Genomic DNA, 21797 nt, shown 5'->3' with positions numbered 1-21797 from the left:
TCACATTCAGACACAAACATGCAGACACACATGCAAATACACACACATGCATACACACACATGCATACACACACATGCAGACACACACACGCAGACAGACATGCAGACACTCGTGCAGACACACATGCACACACACACACACACACATGCATACACACACATGCAGACACACACACGCAGACAGACATGCAGACACTCGTGCAGACACACACATGCAGACACACACATGCACACACACGCAGACACACATGCAGACACACACACACACACACACATGCATACACACACATGCAGACACACACATGCAGACACACACACGCAGACAGACATGCAGACACTCGTGCAGACACACATGCAGACACACAGACACACACACATGCAGACACACACACATGCAGACACACACACGCAGACAGACATGCAGACACTCGTGCAGACACACACATGCAGACACACACATGCACACACACGCAGACACACATGCAGACACACACACACACACACATGCATACACACACATGCAGACACACACATATGCAGACACACACATGCACACACACACACACATGCAGAGCCACTCTGCTGGATGTGAAACACAGAATCCTGAGTGATGAATATTTTAAAGGAACACAAAAACAAAGTGACAAAATCTGAACTTTGGATCTCTCAGAGCTTCTCCGGCCTCTTTCCTATTTTGGGATTTTAGCACATTTAGTCTCCGGCTCAGTCCGACTGTACGTTACCTTCACTCAGCACACACACACACACACACACACACACACACACACACACACACACACACACACACACACACACACACAGTCTGAGTCTGCCTGCTCACATCTGAAGTTAAAGAGCATCACTCTTCCCTCAGGAGCAGAAGGAGACCAAACACAGAGTCAGAACTTCAGGCTCAGAGTCAGCGTGTAGACCGGCCCTCACTCACAGGTCGAGCTGTTTCAGGAGGAGGGAGTCGAGCGGGAGCCGGAGACGTGTTTCTTTCAGAGACTTGATTTAAAGAGGGAGGAGGTGAAGAAGTGAAAATGAGCTTTCTCACTTGAACAAAAACCCTGATTGTTCTGCAGACACGGAGAGACGAGGAGACGAGGAGACGAGGAGGCGAGGAGGCGTTCCTCTCTGAGTGTAAAGGTCCTCATTTAAATATAAGAGCAGCATCTTTAACATTTGAGCTTCAGAAACCTCCGACAGGAACACAAACGTCAAACTCACACCAGTCTACGCTCAACCACACCGCCCCGGCTGCTGCAAGTCTTCTCTTACCTTTGGCTCAGATTAAAGTTTTCACCCTCTGATGAGATTATTTTGGGAAGTAAATAACAGAAAATAGAAGAGAGGAGGTGAAGGAAAGGTAAGAGGGAGAAAATAAACATGTCATCATAGACGAGGAGATGACGGAGGGAATAAATCAAGAATGTTTCATTAATTAAGACGACTGAAGGTTTGATGAAACCACTGCTGGGTAAGAGATCATGAAATAAACAGACTTCATTCATACCCTCAGGGGAAACGGCTCTTTGAGGAGACCTATCAGGGTCTGAAGACAAACGATGGTCCACACTGAATAATGTAAAGATTAGCTTTAAATAAATACATAAATAAATGAGCTTCATACAAGACCTGTTTCTTATACATGTTTCATTTAGTAACCATTTTCAGTTCTGATGTTTTAAAGCATATTCTGCTCTTCTTCATCAACATATATTAGTCTAAGAGGTCCCCAAAACATGTCTTTAAAGTTTATTGCTCATAAAAACACTTATAAATCAGATTCTGGTCTGCCTGTAAACCCCTCTTTTTCAGCCCTGCTCAGAACAGGCTGTTTTCTGTGTCTGTGCCTTTAAATGAGAATGAGCTCTCTGACCACGCCCCCTCGGGACGTGGGTGTGGCCTCGGCCGTCCGGCACGTTGATCTAATGTTTACACGTTGGCTGAATATACACGGCTGCTCACAGACCCGCGTTACTTCAACCCTCTGAATCTGATCCAGAATCTGATCCTGACGGAGAGGCGCCTGCAGCAGGACCTTTCTGAACCATTGGTCACAGATTTAGTGTTTCTTGTTGTTTTATTTGTCAGTATGTAGACGTGTGTCTTGGTACACAGCTACCAACATGTAGCTATGTGGCTATGCTAACTAGCGCTAGCACTTATCCATGATAAGTAAAAATCCTCCACTAGATCTTCAAATCTGCAGACGTGGGGAGTCAAAGCGACCTTTGTGTTTATTAAGACAGCCTACAACTAGCATGCCTCCCTCCTAAGCTCCTTGTTAGCACACATGTGTGCAGGGAATGAAAAACGGAGGAGGGGTTGAATCAGAACAGGGGCAGAATGGACTCTTTTACTTTTGGGGGGTTTGTAGACAGGGACACAGATTTCAGGGAGATGACCATTAAAAAGTGGTTGAAAAATGTTTCAAACAGTGATTACAGAATAACATGTAAGGTAAATTCATCTGCATGTTTTAGCAACGTTTTAAATGAGAATCCTTGAATTAAAAATGCACCATGCTAACTGAGCTAGCATAGCTGTTAGCTGATCACTTAGCACTTCTTGCAGACAAAGAATGCTGAATATCAGGCACTGAAATATCCCTCCAGTTAGAGACGTGTGATGCTTTGCTCTCTTCTTTAATGCAGTAAGTAAAGGAGCTATAAGTTGCACATTCCTCCTGAATATTTTGAGTGGCACGAGTCTGTTCTCTAAGAAACCGGTTGCTCATCCAGTTTTCAGTTCCCCCTCACAGAGACCTGGAGGCGAGGCTCGGAGGTTTGCACACTCCCGTTTCAGTCTCTCCACACGGACCGCGTTCAGCCTGGAACTGTCAGCGCTCTGAGCCGAGAGCGCCGTCGCTTCAGTGTGACAGGCGTCAATCATAACACGCTCAGCGGGTCTCCTGTTGTGACACACAGTCACTGATACACACACACACAGTCACTGATACACACACACACACACACACACACACACACACACACACACACACACAGTCACACACTGACGGAGTAACAGTAGATTCAAACTTATAAAACACACACATGCAAATGTTTACCCTCTCATAGACCTGTTGGTGGAGCGAGTCCAAGCTGGAAACACTCATCTGCACACACACACACACACACACACACACACACACACACAAACACACACACACACACACACACACACATATACACTTTAAGTTCTGTGACTTCTTTTAATTCCCTCCGGCCGTGCTCTGCCATCAAACACAGCATGTTCTGTTTATTTAAAGAGTCGCATTAGGATGCAAGGAGGACTGACGGTTGGTGGTTCTAGCTCTGCTCATGGTCTCCTCACTCAGAGATCTAATCTGGCATCACAGACTCTGTGTAATTTCTTCGATCAGCTGTTTGACTCTTCTCTTAAAGCTACACTCAGCTGTCCGTCGGCTCTACATGAGACTAAATCAGCTATGAACACACGTTTTGATCATAGACTGTATAAATATGGACGTAGTATCCGTGACGTCACCCATCTGTTTCTGAAGAGCTGTTTTGAGACCAATCGGCTGCGGCAGCCATATTGCTTCTGTCGATCCAGTGTGACGTAAAGAGGCGGGCTTTGAGCCTCCTAGCCAACAGCTGCAGTGTTCCCACAGGCAGCTGTGCCTCTCATTGGAAGACTAGTAATCTCAATATCTTCGAAATTGCCGAATTAGAAAAATTCCCCCCCCTCACAGTGAGAGGACATCGAGAAATGAGCTATTCAGACTCCACTCATCTTTTGTACCAGGCTGTAAACATGTTTATTAATGCTGCAAAGATCAGCTTTTCCCCATTCATGTGTATGTGACTTCCGGTACTTCCGGAGCCAGCCTCTAGTGGATCCTCGATGAACTGCAGCTTTTAACACTTCAGCATTGACTCATATTTTTAGACCGGAGGTTGCCACTTGGTCTGCAGCCAAACATCATCTCTCATCTTCCCCTCAAGTTCCTGTGATGACTGTTAACTCTGTGGTTTCTGTGTGTGTGTGTGTGTGTGTGTGTGTGTGTGTGTGTGTGTGTGTGTGTGTGTGTGTGTGTGTGTGTGTGATCACATAAGTGGACTGTAAACGGTTGTTAATTAAATCTGGGATGGATTAACCTGGCTAATCACACAAACACACACACACACACACACACACACGCACACACACACTCAAGTAGCTAATCTGGGCTAATCTAGGACACCAGCTGGCTCACGTCCAACGTGTGTGTGTGTTTCACTTTGTCTGTCTGCAGCCAAGTGAGACCTAGTGTGACCTAGTGTGACCTAGTTAGACCTGGTGAGACCTAGTGAGACCTGGTGAGACCTGGTGAGACCTAGTGAGACCTGGTGAGACCTGGTGAGACCTAGTTAGACCTGGTGAGACCTAGTGAGACCTGGTGAGACCTGGTGAGACCTAGTGAGACCTGGTGAGACCTGGTGAGACCTAGTTAGACCTGGTGAGACCTAGTGAGACCTGGTGAGACCTGGTGAGACCTAGTGTGACCTAGTGAGACCTGGTGAGACCTAGTGAGACCTGGTGAGACCTAGTGAGACCTGGTGAGACCTGGTGAGGATGAAAGCATGTTGGAGAAGTTCGAGCAGAGAGACAGTAAACAGTAGATACAGAACAACTCTGAGTCAGACATGCAGGAATCCAACTTTATAGAAATAACTTTCATTCTAAGAATTCAATGTTAAAGTTTTGTTTTTTTTTATTGACATTTTTTAGGCTTGGTGCATTTTTTACTATTCTAAAGGTTTTTTTTCAAAGTTGATTATGATGGGAAGAAACCGGAGAACCCGGAGTAAACCCGTGCAGACACAGAGGAACATGTTACTCTGTGTCTACCTGATGGCCCGTTACGGTCTGGGCATGTTGGGGGGGCTTGGGGGAACAGATGAGCTGGGGTTTTCCTCCTGGTCCTGCCACTGCATTCTCAGATGTTTGTATTGGCGGCGACTGTCAGGAGTGATGGCCTTTTTAAACCTCCTCCACAAAGACACGTTCTCCATCTCAATAAGTCTGTCCTGAACTTCCAGCCTTTCAGTCTGCAGCTGGTTCTTTGAGGACGCAGCAAGATCTTGGAGCTCTTGAATCCTGTTGGTGTTGTTTCTTTCCTCTGATACTCTTCTTGAGACCTCTTTCTGCAGGGCCTGCTCCAGGGAAACTTTCTCCTCCTCCAGATTCTGAACCCACTTCTGGTCTCTGCTGGCTCTCCGTTGTGCCTCCCGCCTGAGTTCCTCCTGTTCTTTCCGGATGGTGTCAGTCCTCAGCCTTACAGCCTGCAGCTGGTTTCTTAAGGACTCAACAAGATCATGGAGCTCTTTAATCTTGTTGTCCTGTAATGCAATGATTGCGACTTCTCCTTGCAGGTCCTTCATCTCCTCCTGAATAGCCTGATTGACCTTCACCTGATCTTGTAGCTGGGTGTCCTGAGATGCACCAAGCTGCTGGAGCTCTTGAATCCTGTAGTCATGTTTTATTTGCAGGGCCTTCACCTCCTGCTCCAGGGAACGTTTCTCCTCCTCCAGATCCTGAACCTGCTTCAGGTCTCTGCTGGCTTTTTCTTGGACTTCCAGCCTAAAGTCCTCCTGTTCCTTCTGGAGGGTGTCAGACCTCAGCCTTTCAGCCTGCAGCTGGTTCTTTAGGTCTTCCAGCTGCACGTCGGTGTTGGTCTCCCTCCTCAAGTGCTCCTGATCCTTTCTGTTCAACCTCTGCGCCATCTCATCTTGCTCCTGTTTGGCCTCCTCCAGGCTTGTCTGGAGGTAACGAGTCAACACTTTATTCTTTTGCTGGTGCTGTTCCTTAGCAGTTAGCTCCTCCAGCTCTTTAATCTTGATCTCTTTTATATGCAGGGCCTTTGCCACCTGCTCCTGAGAAAGAACCTTCACCTCCAGATTCTGAACCTGCTTCAGGTCTCTGCTGGCTCTCTCTTGTCCTCCAGGGGGGCGTTCTTGCCTAAATTCCTCCTGTTGTTTCTGGAGGGTGTCAGCCCTCAGTCTTTCAGCCTGCAGCTGGTTCTTTAGGTCCTCCAGCTGCACGTCGGTGTTGGTCTTCCTCCTCAAGTCTTCCAGCTCCTGCTCCTTTCTCCTCAACCTCTCTGCCATCTCATCCCTCTCCTGTTCTGCCTCGTCCAGGCTTGTCTGCAGGTTGCGAGACAACACCATCTTATTGTGCAGCTTGAAGTCCTGAGATGCAATAATGGAATCCAGGGACCGTTTCTCCTCCTCCAGATTCTGAACCTGCTTCAGGTCTCTGCTGGCTTTCTGTTGAACCTCCAGCCTTAATTCATCCAGTTCATTCAGGAGGGTATCAGCCCTCAGCCTTTCAGCCTGCAGCTGGTTCTCTTTACTCTCAACAAATTCTTGGAGCTCTTTAATCATGTCCTCCTGTAATGCTCTGCTTGATGCTAGCTTGCAGTCCAGATCCAGGTTCTCTCTCTGCACGTCTGTGTTGGTCTTCCTACTTAAGTGCACCTGATCCTTCCTCATCACCCTGACCATCTCATCTCGCTCCTGCTTGGCCTCCTCCAGGCTTGTCTGGAGGTAGCGAGTCATCACTTTATTCTTTTGCTGATGCTGTTCCCTAGCAATTAGCTCCTCCAGCTCTTTAATCTTCATATTTTTTAATTGCAGGGCCTTTGCCTCTACAGAAAGTCCCTTCACCTCCAGATTCTGAACCTGCTTCAGGTCTCTGCTGGCTCTCTCTTGTCCTCCAGGGGGGCGTTCTTGCATAAATTGCTCCTGTTCCTTCTGGAGGGTGTCAGACCTCATCCTTTCAGTCTGCAGCTGGTTCTTTAAATCCTCCAGCTGCACGTCAGTGTTGTTCTCCCTCCTCATGTCTTCCTGCTCCTTTCTCCTCAACCTCTCTGCCATCTCATCCCTCTCCTGTTTGGCCTCGTCCAGGCTGGTCTGGAGGTAGCGAGACGACACCATCTTATTTTTTAGTTTGATGTCCTGAGATGCAATAATGCAATCCAGGGTAACTTTCTCCTTCTCCAGATCCCAAACCTGCTTCAGGTCTCTTCTGGATTTTTCTTTTACCTCCTTCCTAAATTCCTCCTGTTCCTTCTGCAGGGTGTCAGACCTCAGTCTTTCAGCCTGCAGCTGGTTCTTTAAATCCTCCAGCTGCACGTCGGTGTCGTTCTCCCTCCTCATGTCTTCCTGCTCCTTTCTCCTCAACCTCTCTGCCATCTCATCCCTCTCCTGTTTGGCCTCGTCCAGGCTTGTCTGGAGGTTGTGAGACGCCACCATCTTCTTTTGCAGCTTGATGTCAGCCTTCAGCCTTTCATCCATCAGCTGCTTGTCCTTACTCTCAACAAGATGTTGTAGCTCTGTAATCTTGTTGAGCATCACCTCAGCCTCCGTCTCCTTCTCCATGGTTTCAGCCCTGCTCAGGGACTCTGAGTTCCTCTTGTTGTCCATGTGGAATCCTTGGGTTAGTTAGTGTCTTGAATGTAGACCAGTTTAAAGTCACGAGCCTTGCTGACCGCTTGTCTCAGGTTGGATCTGTGAACTGCTGAGGGTTTGAGGCTTGGTTTACTAAGTCTGAAACCCTTTACCACTATGACATCATAAGGAGATCTGCCTTTGATGTTGCTCCAAAATCTGTTTTCTTGTGACATCACACATTGTTCGTTGCTAAGCGCCACTTGAGTGTCTGCTTGTTGCAGCAGCTCTCTCGTCATCGTGTGTGTGTGTGTGTGTGTGTGTGTGTGTGTGTGTGTGTGTGTGTGTGTGTGTGTGTGTGTTTCACTTTGTCTGTCTGCAGCATAGACTGTATAAATATGGACGTAGTATCCGTGACGTCACCCATCTGTTTCTGAAGAGCTGTCTTGAGACCAATCGGCTGCGGCGGCCATATTGCTTCTGTGGAGCCAGTGTGACGTAAAGAGGCGGGCTTTGAGCCTCCTAGCCAACAGCTGCAGTGTTCTTGCAGTCAGCTGTGCCTCTCATTGGAGGACTGGTAATCTCAATATCTTCGAAATTGCCGAATTAGAAAAAAATTCGCCCCCCCTCACAGTGAGAGGACATCGAGAAATGAGCTATTCAGACTCCACTCATCTTTTGTACCAGGCTGTAAACATGTTTATTAATGCTGCAAAGATCAGCTTTTCCCCATTCATGTGTATGTGACTTCCGGTACTTCTGGAGCCAGCCTCTAGTGGATCCTCGATGAACTGCAGCTTCTAACACTTCAGCATTGACTCATATTTTTAGACCGGAGGTTGCCGCTTGGTTTTGATGCGCTTCTCGTCTGACCGCTCGGTGACCTTTGTTTTTTACCCAGCATGCCTTTCTGTAGCACAGTGATTGCGATGCAGGAGACCCACTGTGCTAAATGTGTTTTAAAGTATCCGAGCTGCGTGCGGCCTGAAGGAGAGGAATGCATTATTACATTTCTCTTTAATTAAAGCAGTAGGAGATCATTTGAATATATAGTAACACTATATTAAGATGTTAATTTATTTCATAAAGGCAGAGGGTTCTTTTTAAAGGGAGCACTCAGCAGTGACTCTCTGGTATCTGTCGTATAGGAGGGGCACAGAATGAAAACACTGTGGGGTGTTCTGCAGAGGAAAAGCCAGTGTTGAGTTTTGCAAGTCAAATGCTTTTAATGTGAAACAGCAGCTGTGGCGTAACTTCAGCTGGAAGTTGATCAAGCTTGATTTTAGGACACGTTGTGACATAATGGATGTAAAATGAAAATATTGCACCAAAAACAAGCCGGCGAGATTATCAAATTTAAGGTTTGATTTGATGGAAACTTTTGGATGAAACATTTCAGAAACACGGCGGGAAAAGAGGCCAGAGCAGATTCTATTACTACATAAGTGATGACAGAACATTGGAGTTTCTTTGGCTGATTGTTCCAGTTTAGGGCTGTTAAATCAGAGGACTGAGAGAGGGAGAGAGAGGGAGAGAGAGAAGGAGAGAGGGAGAGAAGGAGAGAAGGAGAGAGGGAGAGAAGGAGAGAGGGAGAGAAGGAGAGAAGGAGAGAAGGAGAGAAGGAGAGAAGGAGAGAGGGAGAGAGAGAGGGAGAGAGGGAGAGAAGGAGAGAAGGAGCGAGGGAGAGAGAGAGGGAGAGAAGGAGAGAAGGAGAGAGGGAGAGGAGAGAAGGAGAGGGGGAGAGAAGGAGAGAGGGAGAGAAGGAGAGAGGGAGAGAAGGAGAGAAGGAGAGAGGGAGAGAAGGAGAGAGGGAGAGAGGGAGAGAGGGAGAGAAGGAGAGAGGGAGAGAAGGAGAGAGGGAGAGAGGGAGAGAGGGAGAGAGGGAGAGAGGGAGAGAGGGAGAGACGGAGAGAGGGAGCGAAGGAGAGAGGAGAGAGGGGAGAGAGGGAGAGAGGGAGGGAAGGAGAGAAGGAGAGAAGGAGGGAAGGAGAGAAGGAGGGAAGGAGAGAAGGAGAGAAGGACAGAAGAGAGAGGGAGAGAAGGAGAGAAGGAGAGAGGGAGAGAGGGAGAGAAGGAGAGAAGGAGAGAAGGAGAGAGGGAGAGACGGAGAGAAGGAGAGAGGGAGAGGAGCGAAGGAGTGAGAAGGAGAGATGGAGAGAAGGAGAGAAGGAGAGAAGGAGAGAAGGAGAGAGGGAGAGAGGGAGAGAAGGAGAGAGGGAGAGAAGGAGAGAGGGAGAGAGGGAGAGAAGGAGAGAAGGAGAGAAGGAGAGAAGGAGAGAGGGAGAGAAGGAGAGAGGGAGAGAGGGAGAGAAGGAGAGAGGGAGAGAAGGAGAGAAGGAGAGAGAGGGAGAGAGAGGGAGAGAGGGAGAGAAGGAGAGAAGGAGAGAAGGAGAGAAGGAGAGAGGGAGAGAAGGAGAGAGGGAGAGAAGGAGAGAGGGAGAGAGGGAGAGAAGGAGAGAGGGAGAGAGGGAGAGAGGGAGAGAAGGAGTTTATGGTTGCCTGGAGAAATAAAATCAGCGGCTGCAGAATGGAAACTCGTGCACTACATTTCTAAGTTCAGTCCCAGTTTCTCAGATAGAACCGAGCGACACACAAACACACAGATAGAGTCAGACTTCTGGGTACTAATGTTCCTCTTTGTTCTAACTATCATCTCCTCTGTGTTTTCTTTCTTTAATGGAGAGAGCGTTTGTTCTGCGAGCTCGCCAAACTACTTAATATCATATTAACGGCTCATATCAGAAGCCTTGAACAAACACTGATTAGTTTCACTCTGCTGGTCGTGTTCCTGATACACTCAGGTGTGGGGAATTACATCTTATCATTTCTGTTATACAAGAATATTAAAAACACACCCTGCATCTTTAACACATGAATTAAAGATCTGACACGTGTCTCATTTCAATCACATGCAGGTAGATCTGCATGTGCCCCAATTAAGGTCAGGCAATCACAAGAGTCACCTCACTAAGGGGGAGGGGTTTCAGGTTTCTGTAAACAAAGATGGCTGCCACTCATATTGTGTTTTCTGATAGATCATTTCATGCAAGAACCGGTGACAAAGGGCAGCCCTGGTGGCATCTCTGCTCTTTGCAGATGATGTGGTCCTATTGGCGTCATCGAACAGTGACCTCCGGCTCGCACTGGGACGGTTTGCAGCCGAGTGTGAAGCAGCGGGGATGAGGATCAGCACCTCCAAGAGGTCATGGTGCTCAGTCGGAATAGGATGGCTTGCCCTCTCCGGGTTGGAGGAGAGTCTTTGCTCCAGGTGGAAGAGTTTAAGTGTCTCGGGGTCTTGTTCACGAGTGAGGGGAAGAGGGAGCGTGAGATTGACAGAGGGATCGGGGCAGCGTCTGCAGTGATGCTGACACTGTACCGGTCTGTCGTGGTGCAGAGAGAGCTGAGCCAGAAGGCAAAGCTCTCGATCTATCGGTCAGTCTACAGTCCAGCCCTCAGCTGTGATCACGAGCTGTGGGTAGTGACTGAAAGAACAAGATCGCCAATACAAGCGGCCGAAATGATCTTTCTCTGCAGGGTGTCTGGGCTCAGACTCAGAGAGAGGGTCAGGAGCTCAGACTCAAAGTAGAGCCGCTGCTCCTCTCCATCCAGAGGAGCCAGATGAGGTGGTTCAGGCATCTGGTCAGGATGCCTCCCGGACGTCTCCCTGGGGAGGTGTTTCGGGCATGTCCGTCTGGGAGGAGGTCACGGGGAAGACCCAGGACACGCTGGAGAGATTCTATCTCTCAGCTGGCCTGGGAACGCCTCGGTGTCCTCCCAGAGGAGCTGGTGGAGGAGCTGGGAGAGGAGAGTCTGGGCTTCCCTGCTGAGACTGCTGCCCCCGAGACCCAGACCCGGATAAGCGGAGTAAGATGGTACGGTAATTTCATGCCAAACTTCCTCTTGTTTTAGGGTTTAAATGTGATGGTAAACTAAAGCTAGCTAAAACTAAAAGACACTGAAATCTCATGTTTTGAAAAGTAAAGCCAGGCGACAAAAACTGCAGTTCCTCGAGCGTCCACTAGAGGCGAGGTCCAAAAGCTGAGGAGTCCCCTAGGGTCCCATCTTGAAACAGATGTTTATACTGCAGAGTTAAGTTATTTACATCCTGGTTATGGAACAGTTGTGGTCCCTGCATCTCATTTTAATATCTCAACACAAACACAGAAGTTCCTTCTTGTTTTGAGGCTGACTGACGGTCGTTAAGTGAGTCCCATTTCCAATATGGTGACCAACACCTTCAAAATGCCTCCTCAGGAACCAGTGGCATCGTAAGAGGCTACGTCTGAGCCAAATGAAGACATTGTTGGAGCTAGTTAACTCCCTCTTAAGCACATCTTGATGCTCTGATTGGTTCAGCACTCAGGAGTATTTTGGTTTCTGTCAGAAAAGTCAAAGAAACTGAAAACCTGCTGTCAGAATTAAAGCTCCACTCAGGAGTTTTAAGCTCCCGTTAAAACTGAAACTGAAGTTTCTTCATGACCTTTAAAAGCAAAGAAGACCCTAAGTGGACAGATTGATTCACTTCATATTGTTATTAATATCTGTAACCACTGCTGGGAGGTCTGTATCAGACAAAGTGAACAACAGGAAGCTGCTGAAAATGCTAACTTTGATATTTCCAACTGCAGAGATTCACAGGAAGTGGAGCAATTGGCCGTTAAATGAAAGCAGGATGAGATTTGTTGTCTACAAACACTTCTGATTCATGTACAGGACAAAGTAGCATAAACATAAGAGGTATGCTTTGACCACAGGGGGCGCCAAAACTGACAGAACAAGGGTTCCTAACAGGAGCTAAAAATGAGAGTCATGCTATACTTCAACACTTCTTTAGTCGAACTATTAAAAGCAGGTTCCTTTCCTTTTTAGATTTTAGGAACAAGAGAGTAAGAGTTATTATTTTGAGACCAACATGAAGACAACATAAAAAGGTTGATTCAGAAACAACAGGAGCGTCTTCCCTTCCTGTGTCCCTCGTATCGTCAGAGCTGTGAGTAAAGTTTTAGGATCCTGAACTCAGTCTGCATAAATGTAAAAATGTCTCCGTATGACAAGGCCTCATCGTCCCCGCTCAGATATCATTCATCACATCATACTCTGAGTGCCAGGCTGCTCCTGCTGTTCACACCTGATCCATCATCCATCCAACAGCTGTCAGAGCGACAGCACAAACTGTCAGTGTCGAGGTCTGAGTCATCAAACATCGCCCCAGCTGATAGTAACAGTTAGTGAGTCAGAGACAGAGTGTCCTCTGTGACAACAAACAACACACACAGCCTCATTCATCAACACAGGGCTTCTTCTTCTTCTTCTTCTTCTTCTTCTTCATGTTACTGTACAATAAGACACTGTCCTCATCATGATTCCACTTCATGCATCACACCAGGTTATCTTCATGTCCTCTCTGGATGTGGATTAGACATTAGTCTGTTTGTCAGGTACCAGTTTCAGCTTCTACAGTCCGGGTCACACCAGGAACCTCCTCCAGGCTGAAGAGGATTACCTCTCAGTGGGTTAGAAACATAGCCGTGATGCTAACGGCTCTTTCCCATCAGAAGAGTCTTCCTGTGAGATTCTGTCCTGATCCCTGCTGAGGTCTGGGTTCAGTCTTTGTGTCAGGGCTTTGGGACTGGTTGGACCTTGGGCCATGAATGATGACATTTTAGTCACGGGGGGAGGGAACCAATCGGGTGAAAGCCATGACCCAGCACTGTGACGTCTGAGAGGCTGCTGCTCGTCTTTTAACTGGTGCTCGCCCAGCCTCTCCTCCATCCACTGGCTTCCTCTATAATTTAAGATGTTATTGTTTGTTGCCCCCTCACGTTAGATTGTCCCCAACATAACCAACTTTTAAATCAAGTCTTAAAACTTATTTTTACTCCTTTGTTTTTAACCCAGCATGAGAGCTGTGTGGTCTCTGTCTGTCCCTTTAATGCCTTTTTATTATTATTTACACAGAGATCTTAGAAGGTCTGGATTCTTTTTAAAACTGTCTCCTGTGTTTTAATATTATCTTTTTATTTTATTTTTCTATTGTCTTTATTTTACAGAATTCTAGGTCTTTATTTGTATTTTAAAGTCTCTTATGGATTTTAATATTGTTCTTCTTTTGTGTTAGTGTGTTTTTAATGTGTCTGTATTTTATTTGACAGTATTTGATGTGTTTCATTTGTTTTCTAAGTATTCTGTGTGTTTCAATATTTATTTATGTTTTGTGTCTTAACTTATTTTTTTAAGTATTTTGTGTGTTTGAATATTCTTATTTTATTTAGTATTTTGTGTTAATAATATTATTTTATTGTATTATTACATTTTTATTATTTTAATTTAAAGTATTGTATGTGTCTAAGTAAGGAAGTAAGTACATTTTATTTAGTATAGCACCTTTCATAGAATAAAATCACAAAGTGCTTCACAAAAAAAATTCAATTTAAAGGTCCTGTGAGGAGTTCTGAACTGGCTGAGAAACAGACTGAAAATGATACTGATGCCTCTTTATGACCTTCAATAGCAAACAAGTCCATCAGCAGCAACACTGACACCTTCTCTGTTGTAATTTTGAATGCCTGAAACTGCCCTGGGGGGGTAGGTCCCAGACCAGATGATGGACATCTTGCTTCAGAAACAGCCTTTCTTTGACTGTTTTCATGAAAAATAATCACATTGCCTGATAAAGGTGACTGTTGAACACAACAGGATAAGGCTTTTGTTGAAAACACTACTTTTGCATGTATAGGACAAGAGATAAGAGGTATCACTTTGTCCACAAGGGGGCGCCAGAACTGATACAAAAAGAAAGTTCCTCACAGCAGCTTTAAAATGAAATTGTAAAAAAACGTGTTCATATGTTCTTTAAAGTGTCTCATGTATTTTAACATCATTATATTATTATTATTGTATTTTTTTCAGTGTTTTATGTTGTGTGTGTTTCAACTGATTTTACTTCACAGTGCAGAACTTTGAAAATGTTGTTTTTTAAAATGTTTTATAGAAATAAATGTGATTGGACATTAAAGCGCTAGTTGGTCTAAATATCTGTGTGAAAGCTAACGGCTGTTTTTCCTCTTTGCTGATGGGTAACGTGTTTTTTTCTTGAAATAAGACCAACATCTGTCTGTTGTTAAACATCCATCACCTTTACAGTGTTGTAAAGAGTAAAAGAGGTTTAATGATATTATATGTTTTTAGGATTTGCAGCCTGTAAAACATCGGTCCAGGATTATTCCTTCAGCATCGTTATCTGAACCTCCCTGAGCGTGGTACCAGAGGAGGACCGGACGCCCCTGTGGACCTGCTGATTTGATCAAAAGCCTAATTTGGGAGTCAAAGTTCAGTCAAATTGATAAATCCATGAATATTCACACTTTCTAATAAGATTAGCGCTGAAACTGTAGCACCACTGACTGATCGTCCCCGGCCCTCTAATTGGTTCAAACTCATTTAGAAGAGTACACACGCCATGGTCGACTAATCACAGCCACGAGGAGCCGGAGCGTGACGGGCTGAATATAATTGGCAGCTCAAGTAATGCTTCATGAAATCTAGAAGCTGCCGTGGAAACCCAAATCCAAAGCAGTGACACGTTTAATCCGCAGCCAGCGTCCAATCACGTGCCCGCCTCTGCTCCCAGGCTGCACGTGATTGGCTGACAGCTCATTATCCACCTCAGTGAGGCTCAGTCAGCAGAACTGATTGGCTGGCTGGAGGGAAACAGAAAGGTGATTGGTTTAACTTTAAGGCTGAGATGCAGATGAGGCTGTTTGGATAAAGGTGGGCTAATATGCAAATGAGACATTATACTCAACAGACATTTAAATTCAAACCAAATGAATTGTTTCATTTTACCGCAGCGTGAACCTGCAGGAGGTTTCAGGTCCCAGAACACACACACACACACACACACACACACACACACACACACACACACACACACACACACACAAATTATAACCTTAATGAGATTCTCTTCACACTCTGTTGTCACTCTCTTGTGGTTTCTGTTCAACCTGCAGTCTGTGTGCGCCTGTAGTCTCTGCCTTATTACCTCTTTGTCTCTCTGTCAGACGATCAAACAGCTGCAAGCTTCTGCTGATTCCACCCGACGGAGGAACACAAACACGCTGCGTCCACGTGCCGAACGCTCCAACAGACCTCAATGTGAAATCAACATTTAAGTGGAGTCTAAGAAGTGACATGAACTATTCATCCTGCACGTACGAGCGTCTGTGCGCCCTCTCTGGAGGAAGCTAATGAGGTGTAATGAAGCTCAGCGTTACCTCAGCTTTGGCGACTTTAAGTTAACACAGGAAGTTGTATGTTTGTGGATTTTAAAGGGTTAAACTCTAACTTCAAACCAAACTACAGCATCACTGCATTTAATGGATGTCTTGTGCAAACCTGTAGAATTCACTGATGCTAAATGGATGCAAGGTGCAGCTTCAACCAATGAGATGCCTTTTCATCAAACATGTGGGTGTGGTCTCTGTCTGTTCCTTTAATGGCTTTTATCTATTTTTTTATATTGTTTTTATATATTTTTGATTATTATTATTATTGTTTTAATTTTAAAATATATATATTTTAAAGAATTTGATGTCTTTAGTTGTTTTTTTTAAGTGTCTCATGGATTTTAATTGTTATTTTTTTATCTTAGTGTCTTTCTAGTGTCTGTATTTGTTTTCTTTAAATTATTCAAATTGTTTTAATTTTAGTTTTATTTTAGTATTTTATTTTCATTATTTTATTTTACAGAATTTGGTGTGTTTTATTTATTTTTTAAGTATTGTGTGTGTTTTAATATCATTATTTTATTTTATCTATTTATTTATTGATGTTTTAATTTTCAGTGTTTTTTTGTTGTTACTTATTTTATTTATTTATTTATTTTTAAATATTTTTATTTCGGACACAATCAGAACAAAATACAGTGATGTCAATTCAAAATGTACAATGCCCATCTTTTTTCCTTTTTTCCCCTGTTGTTACTTTTTTTAAGTATTGTGTGTGTTAATATTATTATTATAATTTTAAGCATTGTATTGAAGCTCAGCGTTACCTCAGCTTTGGTGCACTTTGAATTAACACAGGAAGTTGTACGTTTTTGGATTTTAAAGGGTTACCTCTCAAGCTTTAATTCAACTTCAAACCAAACTACAGCATCACTGCATTTAATGGATTTCTAGTGCAAACCTGTAAAATTCACTGATGATAAATGGATGCCAGGTGCAGCGTCGACCAATGAAATGATCCCTTTTTCATCGCAGGTGTTCGCTCCACTTCCAGAGCTGGTCAGGGTCACGCTCTTTCACTCAGCTCTGCTAGATTATATGTGCTCTCCCTTCCTCTCCTGCGTTAGTCTGCAGGATTTACAGGGAGTAAATCTGAATCTAAAGTAAAGCTCTGAAACCGAGAGAGAGCCTGCTGCTGAATAAAGATTGATATAAATATCCTTATATGATAAATACTTCCATGCATGAGCTGAGGCTCTGTTCCCACAGTTCAGAGTGAGTTGATGTTCTGGCAGGCGATGCATGGCGGTGTATACGTTCTTGTAGACACACTGACTCTGTACTTTAGAGAACAATAAGCCCTGAATCAGCCGTCCTTGAAACCCTGTTCAGCGAACAGGTGGAAGCACCTGCTCGGGGAATCACTGCAGCTCTGATGGGACCTGAAGGCTCCTCTTCATTGTCCTCGATAATACCCGGGTACCTCAGGAGGGTTCACAGACGCATCCTTCTGCAAGGCTACAAACTCCCACAGCTATCTTTGCCCTAATTGGCTGCATGAGACGGCGCAGCACCAGGAAGCGGTGTGGACTGGTTTCCTGCTGATTTGAGGGAACCGCGGCGGCTGAATGGCGAGGAACGCGGCGCTGTCACTGCTGCTGGATGTGGATGTAATTGCTTCGGTGTGTGAGGGCTGTTGTGCTGGCTGTCTGAGTGTGTGTGTGTGTGTTAATGTGTTTGGGCGTGTTTGGACATGTCAGCAGTTAGCAGGCAGCTGCACTAATTCAGCTGATAATGAGTCCATGTGGACAGATTGAAGACTGGATCTGTGTAAGCTTAAAGCCGAGACACGGATCTGAGAGTCTGTCCACGGTGATGAACTGAGCCGATGAGCTCGTCTTATATAAGGACATAATTGACACGTTGGCAGCAGAGGATCGCTGTGTCCTAAAAATACTGACTGTTTGTTTTGCCAGGCAGTTTGGGGGAAATTTCTGGCGTGATATTCGTCACTGGGAGCGCTCCAGGAGGTGTGACTCAAACACATGGTGGGTGATTCCTCACCTCACTACTTACTAAAATAACTTTATTTACACCACACCTTCCCAAACATCAGAGAGGGGCTTCAAAAACAAGGTTTATAAAACTGTTGTTTACAGAAAAACCACAAAGAAGAATAAACTATACAAGATACAAAGCTCTTCATGATCAGACACCTTTAAAGACCTCATAGTGCCCTGTTACCCCTCTAGACCACTACGCTCCCAACATGCAGGCCTGCTCATCCTACCTAAAGTCTCTACAGGTAGTATGGGAGGTAGAGGCTCTCCTCTCCTTTGGAATCATCTACCAGTCAGGGTCCGGGAGGCAGACCCCCTCTCTACTTTTAAGAGTAGGCTTCAAACTTTCCTTTTTGATAAAGCTTATAGTTAGAGCTGGATCAGGCTTGGACCAGCTCTTAGTTATGCTGCTATAGGCTTAGACTGACACACTGGGATCCTGTCTTTCCCTCTCTCTCCTCTCTCTGCCTGTCTCTCACTTTAACTCTTCCTGTCCCATTAAAGTTACTAACCATAGACCTTTCTGGAGTCCCTGAGCTCCCTTGTCTCGTAGGTTCCTCTGGATCTCTGCTGTAGATTCCTTTTTTGGGGTCTGTTATTCATCCTTTCTTTCTTTCTTTTTTCTTCTCTTTCCTTCCTTTTTCCTTTCATTTCTTTCTTTCTGTCCTCCCTTCCTTTCTTCCTTCCTTCTTTTTTCTTTCTGCCTTTCTTTATCTCTCTTTGTTCTTTCCATGTTTCTTCATCCTTTATGTCTCATTTTCTCATCCCTTCCTTTCCTTCTATCCTTTCCTTCACCATTTCTTCTCCTCTTTTTCTTTTTTCTGGTCTCCCTCTCTTCTCTCTTTTCTTAGACCTTTCTGGAGTCCCTGAGCTCCCTTGTCTCGTAGGTTCCTCTGGATCTCTGCTGCTGTGGACGTGGTCCAGACTCCAGCTGCTACAACTACTACTATCCGTCTCCCCACTATCATCTCTCTCTCTCTCTCTTCACCTCCCTCTATCCCTCTCTCCAACACGGTCTTTATAAATACAGATTGATAACAGCACTCCTTCCTCTCTCAGAAACAGTCGTCAGAGGTCCCCCTCCCACTCGAGCTGTAAATCCTAACCTTTAAGTTCCAGAGGATGGTATCTGTTGTGTACAAAATGTCACGCCGTGTTTGCAGCTGTGATTTCTTCTTAAAGGTCCGTGTAAACCTGTGTTGTGTTTTATTCTGTCCCCCCTTTCTTCATCTCCCTCACTGTGTTTTTATTTATCTGCCTCTGTTCCCTCTTTTCTTTCTTTGTCTGGAGTTTGTCGCCTGAGATCCTCAGGTAGGGAGCCCCATAAAGAGGATTTACAGCCGGCTCCAGCAATCTGTGGCACCGCAGAGCTACAGCGCTCCCTCTTATTTAGAGAGGTGGAGAGGTGGAGAGCAGGAGGAAGATCTGCAGTTTGCCTCTCGATTAACCCCGGATGTGTTCATTCAGTCGACTGAGCCGTAGAATGTCATCATCCCGAGTCTGCTCCTGAAGCTCCTGAACTACACGTCAGATCAAGATATTATCAACACTCTGATCTTTGTAAGCCTGCACAGCCAATCACACACACTACCACCCTGCTGCCATGATGCTCTGCAGCTCTACTACCTGGATGTAAACAAGGTGATGATGTCATCAGGTAGTGGGCGTGGTTTGTCAGTATGTTGATCTATAAATGGAGGTAAAGTTGTATGTAGGCTGTGTCTGGTTAAACTGACATATAACCACTCCACCAGAGACATGAGGAACCAGCACATGCATGAGGACCTTAAGGAGGACTGCATGCTGCTGGAGCTAGCTAGCGTTGCTTTAATGAGCATTCTGATATTTTTTTGTATATTTTAGGGTATAAATCAAGCGTAAACCTGCAGCCTTAATATATGAAGGCAATGTGGAAGTGTTAAAAACTGCAGTTCCCTGAGCGTCCACTAGAGGCTGGCTGCAGAAACACCAGAAACCACATACACACCCGTTCAAAGAGACCATCTATAAAATACACATGTTTACAGCCTGGGTCAGTGCTGTTACTTTAATTTGTTCAATATCTGTAAAGTTATTAATAATTTCAGGTTTTGAATAAAAAGATGGATGAATGGATGGATGGGTTAGGGTTAGGAGGCTAAAGCCCCGCCCCTTTACCTCACACTAGCTCCACAGAAGTTAGGTTGATTTCAGCATTTCCAATATGGCCGCCTCCAATGATAGGCTTTCAAACAGATGGGTGATGTCACAGAGACTACGACCATTTTTTATACATGTTCCCGGTCACACCGCATCTTTTAGGAACGTACATTTTTGGACACAGCTTTGACTCCCCGCCTCGTCTGTTTGCTGCATGTCTCCCCTCTCTCTCTGCTCCCCATGTGTCCTCTCTCTCTCTTCAACTGTCCTCTCTCTCTTCAGATGTCCTCTCTCTCTCTTGAGCTGTCCTCTCTCTCTTCATCTGTCCTCTCTCTCTTCATCTGTCCTCTCTCTCTTCAACTGTCCTCTCTCTCTCTTCAACTGTCCTCTCTTTCTTCAACTGTCCTCTCTCTCTCTTCAGCTGTCCTCTCTCTTCAGCTGTCCTCTCTCTTCATCTGTCCTCTCTCTCTTCAGCTGTCCTCTCTCTCTCTTCAGCTGTCCTCTCTCTCTTCAGCTGTCCTCTCTCTCTCTTCAGCTGTCCTCTCTCTCTTCAACTGTCCTCTCTCTCTTCTGTCCTCTCTCTCTTCAGCTGTCCTCTCTCTCTCTTCAGCTGTCCTCTCTCTCTTCAACTGTCCTCTCTCTCTTCTGTCCTCTCTCTCTTCAGCTGTCCTCTCTCTCTCTTCAGCTGTCCTCTCTCTCTTCAGCTGTCCTCTCTCTCTTCAGCTGTCCTCTCTCTCTTCAGCTGTCCTCTCTCTCTTCAGCTGTCCTCTCCAGTAAAAGCTGAAAATGCTCAATAAATTGAAATAAAGGAACGGTCAAACTAATCTTCCTGGGTTGTTGAATGAACGCCAGGAGAACAGGAACATGACTGACCGGTTGCAGATCATCCGTCAGCTGGCTGATTGTTGATTTGGAGTTAAAGTGTCAGATGTAAGTTTGCAGTTTGCAGACAGACTCACTTTGAATCCTCGTCATGGTGGAAATGAAATGCACGCTGCCTCGCGTGTCCCACAAACCCAATTCAAAGATGCGTTTTAATTTGATTTAAACATAATTCTAAGAAGCCGGCGCTGGCTGAGGATTCATCGACCTGATGTGTGTTTCCTCGCTGATGAGGGACCGCCTCTCTGCATGTTTAATGAATCTCTTAACTGAATTTAATTTCCAAGTATTGCTCCTTTTCTCCAGAATAAAGCTCTGAACGTTCCTCTTCCTCTGCTCACTGTCACAGCTTTCTCTGGGTGTCTTCCTTGACTCAGCGTGTCACATTTGGGGGCAGGTCCTGGGGGGGTCTGTCTGCCTGTCCTCAGCGTTTACATCAAAGATAAAGGCCTCTCTACGTACGGCTCCTATTTTCAGTATCATTCACACTCAGACTTTTGTCTCCGCGCTTCCTCCCTCCTCATCTATCTCTCCTGCTCTTCCTCTCTGCGGTCGAGCTCCACTTGTCCACCAATTATCTTTAGCTCGTTCAGATAAGAGCTGCTCCATATTCAGCAGCAGACAGCCGAGGAGAGAACAGAGGAGAGACTCTGAATGTTAAAACGCCTTCTCAGCCGACAGACAACCTGCAGCCACCGAGAGAGAGAGAGAGAGAGAGAGAGAGAGAGAGAGAGAGAGAGAGAAGGAGAGGAGGAGAGAGAGAGAGAGGGAGAGAAGGAGAGGAGGAGAGAGAGAGAGAGAGATAGGAGGGGAGAAGGAGAGAGAGGGAGAGAAGGAGAGAGGAGAGATGAGAGACAGAGAGAGAGAGGGAGAGAAGGAGAGAGAGAGGGAGAGAAAGGAAGAAGAGGAGAGAGAGAGAGAGAGAGAGAGGGAGAGAAGGAGAGAGAGGGAGAGAAGGAGAGAGAGAGAGAGGGAGAGAAGGAGAGAGAGAGAGAGGGAGAGAAGGAGAGAAGGAGAGAGAGAGACCTGCAGCACACAAACAACAAACAGCTACAGCAGCTGTGCTACAGGCTGAAATGTTCATTCAC

General features: G+C 45.6%; 1 protein-coding gene across 1 annotated transcript; it reads right to left on the bottom strand.

The window, feature by feature from the left end:
- Positions 1-4701: 4701 nt before the first annotated feature.
- LOC117809799 (trichohyalin-like) lies at positions 4702-7653 on the bottom strand. The gene has a single exon (XM_034679306.1). The coding sequence runs from the start codon at positions 7434-7436 to the stop codon at positions 4872-4874; it is 2565 nt and encodes an 854-aa protein (XP_034535197.1). The 5' UTR covers positions 7437-7653; the 3' UTR covers positions 4702-4871.
- Positions 7654-21797: the final 14144 nt, after the last annotated feature.

Source organism: Notolabrus celidotus, unplaced genomic scaffold, assembly GCF_009762535.1.
Source record: "Notolabrus celidotus isolate fNotCel1 unplaced genomic scaffold, fNotCel1.pri scaffold_452_arrow_ctg1, whole genome shotgun sequence".
Classification (NCBI taxonomy): Eukaryota; Metazoa; Chordata; class Actinopteri; order Labriformes; family Labridae; genus Notolabrus; species Notolabrus celidotus.
The sequence above is the reverse complement of the archived record's forward strand: the minus strand, read 5'-3'. Positions and strand labels throughout refer to the sequence as shown.

Bases quoted from the DNA above. Each gene is read 5' to 3' on its own strand.
- LOC117809799 (XM_034679306.1), bottom strand. From the start codon at position 7,436: ATGGACAACAAGAGGAACTCAGAGTCCCTGAGCAGGGCTGAAACCATG.